The following is a 20,849-nucleotide window of genomic DNA, read 5'->3' on the forward strand; positions in this document are numbered from 1 at the left end:
GCAGCAGTAGGTGTGGAGATGGTCTGCAATAGTGATCCATATGTTTTTCATTCAGTGTACCAATGGAGATGGCTGTTTCCTGAGACATGTCAATTATGAAGGAATGCTTTGTTACCTATATTACTATATTTGTTTGCAAGATTATTGTAATGCTTTGAAAAATGTTTCCACTTTTTGTTTTGATGACATGTTGTTTACGATGTACTTTGTAAATTGATGAGCGTTGTGGCGTGTAATTTGTTTGTGCTTCCTTTTGTTGTTTTCACTTTGCTATAGCTCTATGAAAGTGTGCTTGTTGGTGCACACTGTGTCATTGGTTATAAAATATTGGGTTGCTCCGCCATTGCTTTATGTGTTCTGTGAGGTACTTCAAACTTTCTATCGACACCAGGCCATGGAAGGTGTGTGTATGTGTGTGTGTGTGTGTGTGTGTGTGTGTGTGTGTGTCTGTCTGTGTGTGTGGGGAGAGAGAGAGAGAGAGAGAGAGACAGAGAGGCAGAGAAAGAGGGGGCTTTTTATGTATTTGGGTAATCTGACAGCTTTTTGAGTCATTGCAGAGGGCTATCTGTTATTTACTATTTTTTTATTCCATTTGGTTTTTTTATCAAAACCAGCCAAGTCACTGAAGTAGTATTTTTCAATATAGACAAGAAACCTTCTGAGACAACACAATGATGGTCACAAACACTTTCCTTTCATAATCTCATCCTTAATGGTTCAATGACAAAGTCAGCTTATTCTGTGAAATGTAATTCATAATGAACCCTTTTTCTGTTGATTTTTGTTACGGTTTTATTTAATTTTACTCTTTTCTCATAAATCTATACTATTTCTAACATCAAAAATCTTGTAAAAACTCAAATAAACGAAAATTAATTGATATTGTAGGTATTTTTCCTTATAGCACTGAAGCAGGCATTTCAACATAACTGGATAATAGCATATCAAGAAGAACACCAGAAAAATTAGGAGAGTGCAAAATAGGATTTCTCTCACTAACGTTTGTAGTTCACTTAAATCTTGAACATAATAAAAAGATAATAATCTGCAAATAATCAGGTATGTTAACATAATAATTATTATGTAGACACTGTTCACTTATAATGAGTAATATTGTTAAGTCTTCAATTTTCTCTCATTTAGATTACAATATCACGCATTTCCCGTTAACCACTGATGCAGACTTTGGAGACTGTGTTGAAACTCTCATTACCATTGCAAGCTGCTTCATTGACTAATATTACTGCCATAACTGAAGATCTTCCCATGTTGGACCAAAATTTTCTGCAGGAGGCTTATCTTGTCTTTTGTTTTAGAGACAGCTAGAGTCTGTAAGGACGTTACGCCCTCTGACTTCTTTTTCAGTATCTTTTATTTCTGTGAAAGAAATAAGCTCGCAAAAATGGAAATCAGTGCTAGCGGTTAATGTTGCTGACATACAAATGAAATATTACAACTGCAAAGAATGTGCAATATAAGGATTTATTTTGTTTGCTGATACAGTCTAACAACACTAGATTTCAGAAAAAAATGCTGTGGCATAAAGATTGTTGTTCGTTCCTTGACATGGCCAGCTATGATTTCACTACCTGCAAGACTTGGCCTGTTCTATTGCATGTTCAAGAATTCAGTGCTTCGTAGCACGAAGATATGGCCGATTTTGAAACATATTCTTGTTTCATCTGATGGTGGTATACTTCTACTTTAAATTGATAACTTTAACCAATTCCCGTGAATTTAGTGACTTGCTCCGTTTTGATCCTAGACGTCTCATATGTTAATTTTCTTGGGTTATTATTAGGCTGATGCAGAAGTTAGAAGCGTTTTTCCGTAAGTTTAATAAACACGACAGATACACATAACAGAGACTATAGTCATCAACAATATTCTCTGCTTCACTGTTCACAACAGTCTGCCGATGCTGGGGTAGCTTTTCAATTCTGTGACTGTAGAAAATGACGTGGTTTTGAGGCCATGTTTGGAGTGCATTTTCATTCGGAATGGAAGTTTCTTGAAGGTTGTTCGATACAGAGCTGAAAAGTTGAAAAATTGAGGGATTAAGATCAGATGAATAAGGTGGGTGCGGAATGACATCCCATCCCAGCTCTTGTGTAGATATTTGGTCAGACTAGCAGAATGCGGGCAGGCATTGTCGTTGAGTACCAGCACTTCACGCTGTCTTCCTGGTCGTTGTTCTTGGATTGCAAGACGTCTCAGTTGTTAATAATAAATTTCAGCGGTGATGGTTCCACCTCTGAGAGCAATTCGTAGTACACCACACCGTCATTGTTCCACCAGATGCATAAGATAATCTTTTGTAGAGGCACACAGGTCTTTGTACGGAGAGTTGCTGCTTTGTTTGGGCTCAACCATACCATTTTTTTTCCTTATGTTAGCATAAAGACAGCATTTCTCGTCACCAGTAACTATAAGGATAGGAACGGTCAGTGTTGTTCACGAGCCAACAAAGATGCACATATGGCCACCTGCTGATTTTTTGACTGGCTGAGAGCATGCAATACCCATACACGCAATCTTTGAACCTCCCCCATTGCACGAAAATGTTACACGATGGTGGTTAGTCACATTTCCCAGTTCTCGAGTATACTGACGTGAATCGTTGTGGATTAATGTGTTTAATCGATCTTCATCAAATCCCAAAGGTCTTCCTGTACGTGAAGAGTCAGTAATGTGAAATCATCCTCCTTAAAACGAGAAAACCGTTTACTTGCTGCACTCTGCATAAATGGCATTATCCCCACACACGGCGCTAATGTATCTGGCTGTCACCCCTCCATTGAAGGCAAACAGAGGAATATGTCTCAAATATTCCGATTTCTCCACTTGGCACTCCATTTTTTTAGGGTCCACAGTTCCAGTCACTACCTTCAAATGACCAAAAACATAATATGTAAACTCAAATAGCAACGGTGAACTAAAAACAAAATATGATAATCGACAAATAAACTCATAGCAACCGGACCACCAACATGCAAAATAAAAACACTACGAACTCATATACCAACATAGTACTTCCTGTGGAGAGTTGTTATTGCATTTAAGTGGGTAGTGGAAGCAGGTACAGGTACAAATACTGCCATGATGTGTGTGCACACAGTGTCGGACATCCACTGCACGTTCGGAGGCAGCAGCGGCAGCGACAGCGCGGCAGCCGCCCCCGGCGTCCGCGACTCCATCTCGGCGCGGCTGCGAAAACCGGAAGGGTTCCGCGGGTCGCCGCTGTTCGCGGACGAGCGCCAGGCGGACCCTCTGACGGACCCCGTGTGCCAGATCCGGCCCGAGCCCGCCGACCCCGAGCAGCTCTCCTATCGCCTACTGGTCACCGACTTCTCGCGCTGCGGCGTCCTGCGCCGCAATGTGAGTATGCACCCGCAACGCAGCGCCAGCTAACACCAGCTCCTTGAGGCACTTCTGTATTTCTTCTGTGTAATCGTCCTTCAGATATGCACTGTGGACACGCACAACTGTCATCATGCTATTATCACCACCTTTAGGTTTGATATCCGTCTGAAAACCGCCAGGAAGACTTTTTATGTGTAGTGAGGTATGCAATATACAGCTGAAACCTCTTACCGATGTTTAGATCCCTCAGAGCTACAGAACTGCAGGGATGTTGCTTCGTTCTCTCTATTATTTCCAATTCTCCCATACATTTTATATTGCAAGCCAGTCAGGACGCGATAGGGGATCTAACAGTACTCCAAGGGTTCAGTCCAAGATCCCTACGACTGTCAGGATCGTGCTGAGCAGGGCGTGATGAGGACTTCAGAGAGCAAAGGAAACCTTATTCATAACGAAACATTTATTAATCAGAAATACACGATTGTCTTCCTCAGTCTTGCCACTCAGTCGGCCAGCAGTGTACACCCAGTCAGCAATAGCAGGCGTATATCACCCGGCAGCTCTGCTGCGTCATGGAATGCTAACGTAGCAGCCATTACGTCACAGGCAATCGATGGCCACCAGGCATCGCATCTGCCGTGGTTCTCAGTGCACAGTGACAGACGTCAGCCTCTGCAGGCTAATCTCCCAAGTTGTCTCACTGGGGATATGCGCCCCGAGAACTGGCCTCCAGTCCAGCCTCAAGTACTCATTGTCACGCAGAGTCCGACCCATGGCCTCCAGTTGGGAAACAGAGGCTGGCAGCATCAGAGTCGGCTGCAGCTATGGGGTGAGCAGCAACTTTGGGTTCCCCTCACGATGGCGGATGGCATACATCTTCTTGGCCCTTCTACATCTACATCTACATACATACTCCGCAATCCACCATACGGTGCGTGGCGGAGGGTACCTCGTACCACAACTATCATCTTCTCTCCCTGTTCCACTCCCAAACAGAACGAGGGAAAAATGACTGCCTATATGCAGTCATTTTTCCCTCGTTCTGTTTGGGAGTGGAACAGGGAGAGAAGATGCTAGTTGTGGTACGAGCCCTAATCTCTCTTATCTTATCTTTGTGGTCTTTGCGCGAAATGTAAGTTGGCGGCAGTAAAATTGTACTGCAGTCAGCCTCAAATGCTGGTTCTCTAAATTTCCTCAGTAGCGATTCACGAAAAGAACGCCTCCTTTCTTCTAGAGACTCCCACCCGAGTTCCTGAAGCATTTCCGTAATACTCGCGTGATGATCAAACCTACCAGTAACAAATCTAGCAGCCCGCCTCTGAATTGCTTCCATGTCCTCCCTCAATCCGACCTGATAGGGATCCCAAACGCTCCAGCAGTACTCAAGAATAGTTCGTATTAGTGTTTTATAAGCGGTCTCCTTTACAGATGAACCACATCTTCTCAAAATTCTACCAATGAACCGAAGACGACTATCCGTCTTCCTCACAACTGCCATTACTTGCTTGTTCCACTTCATATCGCTCTGCAATGTTACGCCCCAATATTTAATCAACATGACTGTGTCAAGCGTTACACCACTAATCGAGTATTCAAACATTACATGGTTCTTTGTCCTATTCATCTGCATTAATTTACATTTATCTATATTTAGAGTTAGCTGCCATTCTTCACACCAATCACAAATCCTGTCCAAGTCATCTTGTATCCTCCTACAGTCACTCAACGACGACACCTTCCCGTACATCATAGCATCATCAGCAAACAGCCGCACATTGCTATCCAACCTATCCGAAAGATCATTTATGTAGATAGAAAACAACAGCGGACCTACCACACTTCCCTGGGGCACTCCAGATGATACCCTCACCTCCGATGAACACTCACCATCGAGGACAACGTATTGGGTTCTATTACTTAAGAAGTCTTCGAGCCACTCACATACTTCGGAACCAATCCCATGTGCTCGTACCTTAGTTAGGAGGCTGCAGTGGGGCACCGAGTCAAGCCTCCAGCGGGCCAGGAGAATGATGGCAGTCTCTGCACCCCATCAGTGATTACTCGGAAGGTGGCGCTCCAGCTTGCAGTGGCAGAGACTCTCCAGCAAGACTTGGCGATGATTTTCGACGATTAGGTGCTCAGAGAGGCGATAGCTGCAGCTGAGAGTGACATCAAGAAAGGTGTAGTATTTATGCTGGCAGTTCATGTGCGGTCTGCTGTCGTGGATGTAGTACTGACGTCAGGTGTACTAGTTTTATCATGTGGTCAGATCTCCGAGTGGCTTCAGACTTTCGTAGCTTCACCTTTCAGATGCTCTGTCCTCCTGCATGAGTTGCTGAATAGTTATTCTTGGGTTATAACTGGATTTTCTTGTGACACTCTGCTCTGTCACCAATATGACGATATCTGCTTTTTCGCATGATGTCACTGTGCTTTGTTTGCAGACTAGGGCGCTCGGCCGGCATCACTTTCCGCAAACTCTTCTGTGTTTACCTCTGCCTGCTCAGCATTTCCTCCTTGGTGACAGTTTACCAGTCATTGACTCATGCGGATTCTGCCGTCGTCATTAACTTCAACAAATTTTTAGTGTTAGCCTGCGGTACTGTTCTCGGGTGCAGCAGTAAATCAAATCAGAAACATATCTGTGTAAAGCTGTGAATATTGATGTTGTCATCTTGAAAAACAGGAGTATCGACAATTTAGTAACCGTGAAGACGTAGAATAAAGAGCAACATTAGATGACAGAATGTCGAAATAAGCACCCTATCTATATTCAGAATGTCCTCAATGAGTGGGCTTGAATGCTGGTTCGAGGAATAGACCGCCTGACAAGAGCTGAGGCACATCCGACACTTGCTAAGGAACAACTGCCAATTCCTACGGAACAATCGACAGTTGCTACGTAACATCCGACCAATGACAGGAAAACGAAAAGTAGAGAGCGGGGCGCGTTAACTGCAGCAAAACCTGTGCACGAATGCTCGGTATGCATTCAACAATTCATGCAGTAAGCTGTTTGACAGAGGCTGTTGTGGAACAAATTAGTATGACATTTCGTATATTATGGAAACATTTCTGCAAGACATCATTTCAGTGCTTAAGATCATGGATGAGCAGGTTGGACGACTCGTCACTGCTGTGGTCGAAAGAGTCGCCTCTCGATTGAAAAAGACCACTGAAGGTGGAAATGCTATGCAAAAGCATGCCGGTGATCATAGACGGACCACTACACCGCAAAAGGATCAATATGTACCCTTAAAGGCGAAAACGAACGTACATTTCGTTCCCAGCCAGACTGGTGCAGAAAATCACGCATTTTTGTATGCTCTGAAGCCTGTTAGATACATCGTACTTCAAACACACCATCGTCGAGAAAGAGTTCGTTGGCGTAGGGAGCATGTTTGTCGGGCTCAGCAATAGTGATCCAGATTGGTGTTCTCCGACGAATCCCGTTTCACTGTGACAAGTGATTCCGGCCACTAGTTAGTGTGGAGAAAGAGAGAGAGGAGAACACGTTATAAACCGAAGACTGTTGCTGAACGTTTTCGATGTGGTCTAGGCGTTATGGTGTATGCAGGCATTATGTACAATGGCCAAACGCCGCTGCCTATCATTGTGTGCGAGATAATCTTGCAGCGCAGGTAGGGTGATTATTCTGGATCACGGCCGCCTGTTTAGGGACGCTGTAGGTCCCGACTTTCTGTGTGTGGACGACAATGCTCGTCCACACGGGACCGCTGAGATGCCTGACACTCTGCAAACTGAATGTATTGAGCGTATGGAATGGCCTGCGCACTCCCCAGACCTAAACCTTGTAGAGCATGGCTGGGGTGCTCTAGGCGGACGTCTTTCTCAACGAACCCCCTATCCAAATGGCATAAGAACTGAAAACCGCCTTGAGAGAGGAGTGGAACAGTACCCCCAAAGAGCTTAACTGTTCCGTCTGCAGCGCTCCAAAGAGGCCAGTGCGCTCTTTTAGGGGTGTTACTCACACTTTGTCAAGTGACCTAATAAAGTATTTTATTTTTCATCAAGATAATGTTAACAGGTTAAAATTACTTTATGATTGACGCTCTAGAGAATCGAGTATGTTGAAGGGTATGACTGTGTGTATGTTTGTGTGATTGATAGGATAGGAGGAGGGAGGGGAGAGAAACTGTCTACGTTTATACCTCGTGACTGCCTGTGGTAACATAGTCCACCCGTTAGACTTATGAATCTCCTGAGAAATGTACAAACCAGCTACACGAGGTTACAGCTTGATAAATGAAGAACCCCAACAGCTGTTAGATGATCCTTTATTGAAATGACCAGTTCCGCAGTTTACAGCTGTGTCCTCAGGTATACATATGAGTAGAAAAATGGGGGAAAATAAAATAAACAACATTGTCTATACCCCAAACTAAAAACGGGTGTAGTAAACAATTGATAAGAGTACTCACAGTCAGTTCGTTTAAAATCTATACCAGGGTTAAATGGACGACGCAACATCCTTAATCAAAATAAAATATCTGTCGAAGGAACGATAGTCAGGTAATAAAATGGTCAAAACGATGAAGTCGACCACCCCAGACAGCAAGATATTCTACAATAAAAAAACGTCTACTCAGATGTATACCTAAGGATGCAGCTGTAAGCTGCGAGTGTGGTCGTTTCAATACAGGGTCATTTAACAGCTGTTGCGGTTCTTCCTTTACCGAGATGTGTTTCCATATCCATGGCAGCCCGGAGTACAAGAGGTTAATCTAAACATTGTTCCACTTCCACACGACATTTTTGCTGTAGCCAATATCAAGGAACTATGCAAAAATAGTCTAAAAATAAATGTCTGTATAAAAGCGTGATATACGTTTATGAGTAACATACAAACAATGATGACGATACTGAAAGCTTAAGTTCGACAGGCAAACGCAAGCAGCGGCTTAGGAAGCAGTTTTTTCAGTGTAATTACCTCTCTGAGAGCCTGGAATGAAATATTTTAGTAGAGTATCGTGAAAAGTGACAACAGAATTTTTGTAAGGTTTACAATTGAAACACTAACCATTCGCAATTAAGATTTAACAATTTTTATTTGTATCAAACTACGACCGGTTTCGTATTTGTTACAAATCCATCTTCAGATGGTTGTTAAAGGTCCTTTATTACCTTTCTGGGGCTACATTTTGCACCCGTTACTGGGTTGCTGTACTCGTGTAGACAGAAAGTTCTTTGCTCATTATTTGATAAGGTTTGCCAGAGATTTAGTTCTTAGTCAAAGGATTTACTAAAGGGTTTTGAAATTATTAAAACGTGCCGGCCGTGGTGGCCGAGCGGTTCTTGGCGCTTCAGTCTGGAACCGCGCGTGCTACGGCGGCAGGTTCGAATCCTGCCTCGGGCATGGATGTGTGTGATGTCCTTAGGTTAGTTAGGTTTAAGTAGCTCTAAGTTCTAGGGGACTGATGACCTCAGATGTTAAGTCCCATAGTGCTCAGAGCCATTTGAAAACATGAAGTGTGATGAAAATTCACGTTCTGTATGATCCTGTATACCGAAATAACCCTGTAGTTCTGTTGTCAATTTTAAAACTAACTTATAAACATTATATTACAGCCACAGTTTTCAAAACGCCAATTTTCGACAAAATATCGATCAGAATTTTTGTTGTAATACGAAAAAGGAAGGCACATTCGCGTTTATCGACCCTTCTCATTAGAGACGGAACGTAAGTTTGACCCGGTGAAGGAACTCGACCATCCTCTTTCAAAGGAACCGCCCTGTCATTTGCATTAAGTGATTGAGGAAAGTCACGGATACCGTAAGTTTGGTTGGATGGTCGGTGATTTGAACCACCGTCGTTTAAAATAGAGTCCACTGTCGCAACCACTCGCTTGGTTTGTTGCAACAGATTGGCAATACTCGTATGTGGCCAGGTTTAAATCACGGCCACATAAGAGAATCTCTGACAGGTAGCAGAAACGCAAACAGAAGAGCTGGAAGCGAGAAATTTCCTGTTGGCTTCTGTACACCAACAATAGCACAGAATCTGATAGACAATACTACCTGTCTGGTTGACGCTAGTGGGCCTCAGACCGTGCGTTGAAAGGGAAAATGAAGCGTCAGTCGAGAAATCTGTCTGCCAAATTCTTGGTGACAAATGAGAAGGGGATTCTGGTAGGAAAATTGGACTTATGGAACATCCGATGTCGGGTTTTCGGATTTGAGTTAAATTCGAAATGGGGGTGAAGTTAGACAGGTGAGTAGGTGGTTTGGATCTACGAAAAGCTCCCGACAAGAATTCAAGAAGTATATTGAACACGTATAATTCAGGTATTTCTCTCCAACCTTTCGTTTGTTTCATCAGTAGCTGACTTCAGCAGTTCGGAGAAAATGTGGGAGGTTTATTAAAATGAGAGTACTTGCAAAATAGGAGTTATAGGCCAGAATCTAGTGATTATGAACAGTGAAGACAATGTGGTCAACTGATTTGATAATATAAATTAAATGTGTGGTGTGCAGCGGTTAAATTCCACTTTGGTGAAAATAATTCACACATTGTTAATTTCTATAGGCTTGATTGGAGCAAGTTAGGTTAAGAGCTGTAAATGCGAATGTTTAAATAAACTCAATGACATTGTGGTTATTTTAACAGTCCTGCCTTTTCTGATTAATCATTAATTGTTTTTCGACTATGAGAAACGTCATCAACTTTTGGAATATCTGTGTGACAAATGAACGCACCATTCAGAATCTTCAGGAGGCAGTAGATCACAGCCAGTTAATGTAAAACGCTCGGTAATAAATTACAACAAATAAGTGACAGGAAATTTGTTAATGCGAGAGGTGCATTAAATTTCTACGAATCCGTGGAGTAATATTTCAGAGGAGACTGACGAGCTGTCATCGCCAGGGACATGAGCATACGTGAGATGTTCAGTGCTCGTATTAACTCTTCTCTGCAACAACAGCGGAGAAGCAGCCCTCTAGAATAAGGGGTACGATAAGTGAACTACACTGTATTGGCAGAAACTGAGCTTTACAATTTTCCTTCTAATAAGCATGCGTCTAAATTAGAAGTACCAGCTGGTCACAGTCAAAGTGCAGCTACTCACGGAGTATGGCAGCGAAATTTGGTAGACATGTTAACGCGTCAATGCGGAACCGATTTATGCTAGAAAAAAATTAGTTCAAATTTTGGCCACCATGCGCTGTACATTGTATGACGGTATGACATCCACGCTGTCATTGGACAATCCGTAACGTGAATGAACACTATGGCTATCGATAAGAGAGACCGTGTGCTTTTAGTGAAACTGTTTTATGTGAATGGTAGCAATTACAGTGTTGAATTTAGAGAGTATCCCCAACTGAATCGTCTGAGGAGAGGCCCGATGTCATCAAATGGTTTATAGAAGACGCTAATGAAATTCGAAAACGCGAGTGACCTTGGTGTGGCATCTGGAAGAGGAATGAGTCCTATCCCGGTGGAAGTTATTGACGAGGTTGCTGCTACTGTAACTGATCATGCAGCAAGTGCCCCGAGTAGTGCTAGCGCTATTGCAATGTCACGAGAGTTGTTCATTCCACTGTCAACAGTATGACATGCTTTGCGGCCTATTTTATGCTGGTACCCGTGCAAGATCCAGACAGACATCACGATCACCGCGTGTTGGACACGACGACCCATTGCACTCGCCGTGTATGACTGTTTGGTGTGGATTCATACGCACTTTTATTCTCGGTCCATTCTTCTTTGAAGAGAATACAAACAGAGGCTTGTCAGGCATACCGTGACGTCTGAACGTTATCGAGACGTCCCTGTAGAGCATGTGATTCCTGCTTTGGAGGAGCGCAGCTGTGAGGAAACCATTATTTTCATACAAGGTGCGTCAACATCTCATCTCGCTCACTCAATGACAGTTCTGCGTACTGCAACCCTCCACGAACGTGTTATCTCCAGAGTTTTTCCAGATGCGTGTCCTACAAGACCTTCTGATCTGATACCATGTGACTTTTGGTTCTGGTATATCTAAAAGAACGCAATTGTCAGGGACAGGTTCGGACTCTACGTGACCTGAAGGCCAGTCATCCTTGGCTAATTATCGCAGTCGGTGTTCAGCAAATTCCATTTCCCCCGCAGGAGAATACCTGGGTGCTCTGTTAGAACTGGATTCATAGTTTGTTGTGGTTTTCGACATACTCGTTTACTGCCGTCGACGTGTACCACGATTCACCAATCCAGAAAATCTCTATCCATGGCTACTAACCATCTGTTGTTGACCAGTACTAATTTGAAGACTGGTTTGTTGTATCGTGACTCGTCATTTTCTTGTACCACCGTCAAGAGTTGACTGCGACTCCTTACATTAACATGTTGCCGTGGAAGCAATCTCATGAAAGTGATTTTCGAAGAATCTAAGCAGTCACTTTATTGTTGTTATTGTTCTTATTGTTGTTGTTGAGGTCCTCAGTCTATACTTATTTGATGCATCTCGTAGCTCGTTCATCCTGTGCAAGCTTCTTCATCTCTGAATAACTACTGCAACTTCATCCATTTGAACCTGATTGCTGTAATACAATGTCACTCTCTACAATTTTAACCCCCCCACACTTCCTTTCATTATCAGATTGATAATTCATTGATGCCTCAGGCTGTGTGCTGCCAAGATATCCCTTCTTTTAACCGAGTTTTGCCATAAATTTCTCTTGTTTCCAGCTGGGTTCAAAACCTCTTCATTAATTATCCTATCTACTGCTTACTTTAGCAGTATTCCGTATACCACATATCAAAATACCCGTAGACCACATATCAAAATCTTCTATTCTCTTCATTATAATTAGTCGTTTCTTGTATTCCAATCTATGATCACAAAAACTGTCGTCAGTCTATCGACTTCGGTCAGTGGTGACCACCTTTAGGTCTGGAAACAGTTATTTTCTTATTGATAATCTGCATTTTATATCACCCCTTGTTGGGCCGTCGTCAGCTATTTTACTGCTCAAATAGAAAACTCATTTACTGCTTTCAATGTCTCAATTCCTAAGGGAATTCCCTCAGCATAACCTCTATTACATATTATTATCCTTGTTTTACTATGGTTGTTGTTCATTTCTAACCTATTTCTAAGACACAATCTCTATTCATTTTATGGTCCTTTGCCGTCTCTGACATAATTGCAATATAATCGGCGAACCTCAAAGTTTTTACTTTTGCTTCCTGACCCTTAACTGCGCTTCCAAATATTCCTGAGATTCCTTTACCACGTGCTGGATGTGAACATTGAATAGTACTGGGGACAGGCTACGGTCCTGCCTCACCCCCTTCTCAACTACCGCTTTCCTTTCATGTCCTTCGACTTTTATAACTGCAGTCTGGTTTCTGTACAAGTTCCAAGTAACGTTTCGCTCCCTATATTTCATCCACGCTATTCAAAGTGTATTCCAGTCGGCACTGTCGAAGATTCTCTAAATCTATCAATGCTAGATAGGTAAATTTGCCTTTCTTCAGTCTAATATGTCGTATGGTCAGTATTGTCCCACATGTTCCTACGTTTCTCCAGAATCCCAGCTCCGCTTCCATGCACTCATAGCGCAATCTCCAAGTGATGAAATTCCCAGTGCTTAAATCCTCTCCTTTGACGCCATCTACCAGCAAATACGAACCTGATGTAGCTACATGGTCCATTCGTGTACACAGCCTCACTTGCCTAGTCTTCCGTCCCGTAGTTTGCCCTCACTGGGGTGAACGTGCCTTTTAGGCACATCGTGTACTTCTTTCTGCTGATGCTTCCTTAGCAGCTAGAGACTGTAGGTTACAGCTATATTTGTTTTCTCATGTAAGACTGTTGCCTCACTGTTTCGTTCCTTACGACACTAAAGCAAATGATGACGATGCTAAAGACAAGTTTTCAAGGTCCCTAGTTACGTCGTACCGAGTATTTTACGTGCCATGCAAATCGGAAAAGATTTACTACTCCACGTGTGTCCCTCTATCTCAAGTACACGGGTTAACTGATAACATTGCTGTGTGCAGCGGAAAAGTATAAATGTGTCACAGAAAAACTTTGGAATACGAACTTACTAAGTTTACGGTCACAGTGGTTTTAAAAGTTAAATTCTGCATTGCCCCAGAACACTGTTGCACAAAATAAGTACATCTTACGTGATCATTGGCGACAGAAAGACAATCTCAGTTAATATCCACTGATTAGCTAAAAAGTAACTGTGTTTCACATTTGGTACAACATTTTCTATGTATGTATACCCACTATAGAAAAATCATGTCCAAATATTGCAAAGAATCTACACGACCAGTTTTCAGATAGATGAATTTCAGTAAAACTCATTATTGGAGATACATTCTTAACTCATTAATAGAAAATATAAAGAATGAAATTTTCACTCTGCAGCGGAAGTAAAGCTGTGAGGGCGGGTCGTGAGTCGTGCTTGGGTAGCTCAGATGGTAGAGCACTTGCCCGCGAAAGGCGAAGGTCCCGAGTGTCGGTCCGGCACGCAGTTTTAATCTGCCAGGAAGTTCCAGAAAATATAAGTATGGGAAATCCTCAGTCATATTACTATATTAATTAGAACGAATTCCGTACGCTGAGCTTCTCGTTCTTTCAATCAAAGCTTATGAACGAAATTTGTCTAACATACTGTCATTTTTTATTATCACCTCACTCCCCTACCCAGATTTCTTAACGCACAAACATTTCGACAGATTTGACACCGTCATCCTCTTCTTATTTCGTAACAGCTAGCCACAGCCAGAAACGTTTTCCATTTGGAAAGTGGAAATGTCAAATGTTCAAAGTGACAAACCTCACTTTCGTCAGGAGAATCAAATAATAATGTATCTCTTTCTGTACATAACTTGTTTGTATCCAAAAAAACTGAGAAGGAGCTTCCAATGACGACAATGCCCTGTTGCCAGATTTCCCTATCCCATTCCAATGATACAGGTTATTATAAAACGGCAGGAAACTTATAAATTGGCAGGAAATTTAAAATAAGGCCGACTGCCTTATGCCTAAAATGGTGGGAATTCCAGATTTAGTGCGATTTAAAAAATATATAGGGTTTCCCTACTTCTGTGATATCACAGATAAGAGTTCAGTGTTACATAGTGTAAAATACAAAAATCGAAGATGTCACAATGCCCTATTGGGCAATACGAGATGGTGGACCTGAGAATACAGGTGCAGCCTCCATCGTTGCCAAGCTGCCCCAGCCCTGTGATTTCAGAATCCAGTATGGTGAATCTGCGACTATAGGTGCTGCTTGCATGGTTGCCATGTCGCTTGCGCTAAGTTTGAAATGATAGGCAACTAAAAATCATTGCTTTTCTTCACTCCTATGACATTACAGTTCAAAGTTTACTGACCTTAAGTTTAAGTACATTTGTACTATGCTCATATTTAATGTTTACAGAATTTATTCCACCCTTCTGACATCACAGTTTAATTAAATTTCTCCATCGCAGTTGCCCTAAGTTTAAAATTGCGAAATATTCAAAAACATCCAGAAGTCTCAAGTTTAAAATGTCGGGGAATTGAAAAAATACACTCATACTAAGTTTAAAATGGTGAGAAATTCATAAATCCACTTACCGTAAGTTAAAAAAGGTGTGAAGCCCTCTGGTTGTCAGAACCAGAGCAATTATCTCAACTTTTAAACTATATAGTCACTGGTACAACCTGTACAGGTGTGCAACAGTGGTCACTACCATGTTTAGTAGGACAGTGTAGGATGGGAACAATCGTGTCTTTATCCAAACATATTCCACACCACACTGGGGAGAGTCATATGTCGACAATGGCTCACCTTCGCTGCCCTCTCCAATAAGACCACACACAACATCCACTCCACTGGATCAGGCTGAAAGGGGCAGCTAGATGCTAATCACAAGTCTAGCCAGCTGCATGCTCACGCAAATTACAGTGTGTGCTCAACGCCCTAACATAGCAGCACCATATTTGTAACTGGACATGCGCAATGGAGTATGCTCCTGCCAAGAATCTACACCACAGGCACCCCTTGGTGTTAGGAGTTCATCGCACAGCTTTCACCCGTGCGTGTCAGATCTAGCAGTAATGTCTACATCATTATGCCATAGCATCAGTTAGGAATGCATGCAAGTGTCAGTCACTTCTCGTACGGTACGGACAGTACCTCCCACCACAGTCAGCTACCTAATTTTACACTTAAATGTAGGGTTTCTGAGTCAATAACAGGAAATGGTGAGATTCTCTCAGAACTATGGGTACATTCCTCTTGCAACTGGATTTATAGCTAGACAATAGTTACAGAAAAATTATATGATTTATTCAAAAGAAAGAGCTTCACAAAATGAGCAAGCCAGTAAGGCGTTGGTCCAACTCTGGCTCTTACGCAAGCAGTTATTCGGCTTCACATTCACTGACAGTTGTTGGATGTCCTCCTGAGGGATAAAGTGCCAAATTATGTCCAATTGATGCGTCAGATCGTCAAAATCCCAAGCTGGTTGGAGGGCCCTGCCCATAACGCTCCCAACGTTCTCAACTGGGAAGAGATTTTCGATGTCTCTGGCCAAGGTAGGGTTTGGCAAGCATGAAGAGGAGGAGGAGGTTAGTGTTTGACGTCCCGTCGAAAACGAGGTCATTAGAGACGGATCACAAGCTCAGACCAGGTAAGAATTGGGGAAGGAAGTCGGCCGTGCGCTTTCAAAGGAACCATCTCGGTATTTGCCCGAAGCGATTTAGGGAAACCACGGCAAACCTAAATCAGGATGGCCGGAAGCGGGTTTGGGCCGTCGTCCTCCCGAATACAAGTCCAATGTGCTAACCACTGCGCCACCAGGCCCGTTAAAGCATAAAGAGATGTAGCAGAAACTCTCGCTATGTACGAGCAGGCATTATCTTGCTGAAAAATACGACCACTCAGGCTTACCATGAAGGGCTACAAAACAGCTCGTAGAATACCATCGATGTATCTCAGACGAGTAACACCTTGTTGTCGAACCGTATAGCAGGCGACAGTCAGGTTTGTATACCACCGCTGACTAGGGCATCTCCAGGCACATCTTCACTAGTCATTGGGGCTATTCGAAGCAAGACTCATCACTGAAGACAGTTCTACTCCAGCCAATGAACTTCATGACCAAAGACATGTCTTTAGATGCCTCAGATAGTAGTGGATTACCAACCTGACTGTCGTCCACCGTATGGCCCGTCAGCTGGGACTCATGGCCTGGGGTGACATTTCTTTTCATACCAGGACCCCTTTTGTTGTCACCTGCTAAACCTTTACAGTACAGTGGTACGTCGACGATATTCTGCGCTCCGTTTCATTGGCCATCATGGCAAGCTATCCTTGGCTTATATTTCAGCAAGGTAATGCACACCCACACAACGAGAGCTTCTACTGATTGGCTCTGTACTCACTAAACACTACCTTGGCCAGCAAGATCGAAAATCTCTCCCCAATTGAGAACGTTTGGAGCATTATGAGCAGGGCCGTCCAACCAGCTCTGGATACTGACGATCTAACGCTTCAGTCGGACAGAATTTGACACAATATCCCTCAGGAGGACATCTAACAATTCTGTCAATGGCATATCTAATAGCTGCTTGCATAAGGGACAGAGGTGGACTAATGTGTTATTGACTTGCTTAATCCGTTAAGCTGTTTCTCTTGAACACATCATCGAGTATTTCCTGAAATTGTAAACATTTGTTTGTCTGTACATGTACATCACATATGCCGATTTCCGATCCATTCGGGTAATTGTTTTGTGTTGCACCTTTTTTTTCTTAGATTATATTTTGGGAGAGAGATTGGGGTGGTCTCTTTCTGTTCTTATTCATGACATTAGTACATTATCAGTTGCACACTGTTAAGTTCAGATCTCAAACACTGATGCCTTGCACTTGTCTATTTCTGTCAAGGAGTTCGCTTTCATAGCATTGGTCAGTGAATTGCATTTTGATAAGTACAACTGATAACGAATTGTGAAAAACTCGCATCTTACCTTAGGTCGTGGTTAAACCAAAAGCACGTTTGAAATACGTGATCACTGTGTACAGTATCATTCTCGTGACTTCCAGAGTTTTGAAAGGTATATCACTAGCTAAAAACCTGAGTGTACTTCAGAGACGATGTATCACATGTTCCTGGCTACTCCCCTAGGTATTTAGTTCCTTCAAGTTTCTCCTATATGTGGTTCCACAACTCTTTCTCTGTTTCGCTCCTGTGTTTGTGATGACGACGTTCACGGTTTGGTTTCTAGTGTTTTCTCAGTGTGGTTGACTGATAGTATGTTTTGAGATTTCTGTAGAAACGATTCCATTTTCCTTGAAGTATTTTGACATCTGACTTAGTTGTCTTCTTAAAGCGCTCTGACCTGTGATCGTAGGTGTGTTACTGTAAGTTTCTATTTCAAAATCACCTCTACATACGTCCTGTACAAACCATAATATGACATGTAGTAGAGGGTATCTTGTATCACTGCTTTTTGTTCTCTTTCCTATTCCACTCGCAAAGGGAATGATGGGAGAACGTTTGCGTGCTTTCATACGTTACGTGTTTTCTGTTAGATTGCTTTGTCTATGATTTGAGGAAACCGTCTGATCCTCATAAGCGCTCCTCCAGCGAACAAACGCAGTACTGCTCTATTGATTTTACTTTATCATATGGAACCAAGGACTGTTGGATGGCGTTAAATCATTATCACCCCGTTTGCACCCTGAGTTCTGCATTCTGACATAGTGTGCATTTGTCAGATTCAGCGAGAAACGTTTTCACCTGAATATACTTCACCCAAGAAAGACAAAGAATTGTCTACCAGTTCAAAAATTACACTTTTAACTCCCTTTCACACTATCAAGGACCTGTCCAATTCATATACACAGTATCATGACACTACAAGGGAGACTAACTCGCTATGAAGCAGTCATATTCATTTTCAAAAACTGTCAAGTTGGTGCACACAACTGTAGGTCTGCACCGTTAATGTCGACTGACTGTGGGATTTTGGAAGACATCTTATGCTCATGTATTGTAATCTTTCTGGAGTGGAATATGAACTTGCACTCCATAAACAACGACTATGTGAAATCTACTTCGCTCTATACATACACAAGTCCACGAAGCCGATAGATATCGATAGCATCTAGCAGTGGCATTCTCCAGTGCAGTGACTAAGGTGCTGTCAGTGCAGTCCAATAGAAAGGTGTTCAGTTCTAAAATGAGAGCAGGTTTATGTGCGAAATCATGTGTTGGTGAAATTTTTGCAATGAACCACTAACGCCACTCATGTGCCAGTGAATGCAGAGTGGGGGGGAGGGGGAGCGCAGCAGGTGGTACCATAACACATTATCCATATTCATTTATGAGTGAGTACAGCACTTCTGTGGTAGGACATCGTGGCACACTTTAATCTGCCTGAGCACATGGCCAGTTGGACTCATGGCTAGTGGCATGGTGCCTCCGTGAGCCTGGTACAGTGTGGCACAGAGTGGCTGTCAACTGGCACAAGGTGGTGGCATGGGCAAGGCATTGTCAACATGCACCTCTCTACAGCGTGGTGCAGAATATGTTTAAATAAATATGCAGTTGTTTCTGTACTAGCCTATCCTCCACACAACCATACTGTTTGCACCAGTAAGCTGTACAGTTTTCATGATAAGTGATCTATTTTATGACAACCAATGGGCTTACCATCGTTTTTGACTTAGGGTAAGTGAATTTTTGAATTTCTCACCGTTTTAAACTTCGCACAAGTGACGCGGCAACCATGTAGGCTGCCCTGTATACCCATATGCACCATACTGAATTCAGATGTTGTAGGTCTGGGAAGATCTGACAGCCATGCAGGCTGCAACCGTATCCTCAGGTACACCACCTTGGATCGCCAGGTTGGATTTTTTAAATTTCACATCAGCAGGACAATGTCCCATATTGTATTTTCTGAATTCCCAGCCATATTATGCTGAACTCAAAAAATGTTCAAAAGTGTGTGAAATCTTATGGGACTTAACTGCTAAGGTCATCAGTCCCTAAGCGTACACACTACTTAACCTAAATTATCCTAAAGACAAACACACACACCCATGCCCGAGGACTCGAACCTCCGCCGGGACCAGCCGCACAGTCCATGACTGCAGCGCCTGAGACCGCTCGGCTAATCCCGCGCGGCTGCTGAACTCTAAGCGGTGATATTGTAGGAGTGGGCGAAACTCCCAAGACAATTTAATTTCTGGATCATTTTAAACGGCAGTTGGCCTATTTTGGAAACTGGAAATTTGAGGTAAGGTTCTATGGAACCAAACTGCTGATGTCATCGGTCCGTAGGCTTACATTCTAATTAATAAAACTTAAACTAGCTTACACTAAAGACAACACACACACCCATGCCCAAGGGAGGACTTGAACCTCCAACGGGGGGAGCCGTGCGAACCGTGACAAGGAGCCTCAGACCGCACAGCTACCCCGAGCGGCACCTATTTTGAATTCCCCGCCATCAAGTCTTTATGTAGAAGGGAGAGATGGGGATGGGGGAGATCTGACACCAATGTGCACTGCACCTCCACTGATGTAGCCTCACAACTACTACCAAGTAATTACGCTGCTCACCTCATCGCTGCTAAAAATAGCGAGACGAACTCGAAAGTAAATAATTCATTAAGATCTTTCCAGGTGCCATACCAAGGAACTGACTGGTTTTAAGTGCCAATGAGAATTTTTTTGTTTCAAGTACCATTAATGTTGAGGCAGTACGATTTATATGTTACTATAGAAATACGGATATTCAACAGTAATATTTTAATTGGTAGAACTGTGATCAGCATAAACTATTTATCATAACTTTTACGAGAGAATAAAAAACTTAAATTCAAAAAAATCTTCCACCGTCAATTTCTTTTCCTACATTACTCCATTCTTGGTATCCGATGTTGCAAAGCGTGTCGTGGAACTTCCTACGCTGTTGAGGAAGAAATGGGAACATCAGCAACAGCTTCATCTGTTTTGTATCTGATAAACATGGCTGGGCTTAGATACAACAGTATGGCCTTGTTCAGTGTTTCGTGTTTTGAGTACACTGAAATATTTATATTATTTTGTTTCAGAGTAAGAATTTTAACAGCCATTTGAGATGGATGAGGACGACTCAGTTTCATCGTATTTCATTTGGAGTTATTACATGTCTGCATTGACAACAATGCAACAAAGCAACATCTTTAAAATCAAAGAAGTCTGTTGTATGCAGCGGAATTACACGAAATCGGTTGTTAGCTTTAACTGATTCGACAGTCTTGAGTAAATCTTTCGGGACAAATACCTTCATTTTGCTATAACTGAAAAATATTTATCGCTAAAAACAAAAACTTACGCGCAGCCCCGCTTGCCACACAAGCCGTGCAACAAGTAACTGGAGAAGATCCAGCCGCATGGGATTTGGAACCCCAGACGGAATCGTTACTTGTCACAAACAATATACACCGTCTAGCAACGAATGTTTGAAACACTTTCTC

At 42.7% G+C, this 20,849-nt stretch overlaps 1 protein-coding gene across 1 annotated transcript in view; it reads left to right on the forward strand.

Moving 5' to 3' along the window:
* Nucleotides 1-20,849, forward strand: part of LOC124605228 — a 304,515-nt gene that overhangs the window by 68,969 nt on the left and 214,697 nt on the right. Inside the window, exon 3 of the mRNA XM_047136779.1 lies at nt 3,119-3,378. Within this exon, the coding sequence (XP_046992735.1) occupies nt 3,119-3,378 (260 nt within the window). The remainder of the gene's footprint in view (nt 1-3,118; nt 3,379-20,849) is intronic.

Source organism: Schistocerca americana, chromosome 3 (genome assembly GCF_021461395.2).
Source record: "Schistocerca americana isolate TAMUIC-IGC-003095 chromosome 3, iqSchAmer2.1, whole genome shotgun sequence".
Taxonomy (NCBI): Eukaryota; Metazoa; Arthropoda; class Insecta; order Orthoptera; family Acrididae; genus Schistocerca; species Schistocerca americana.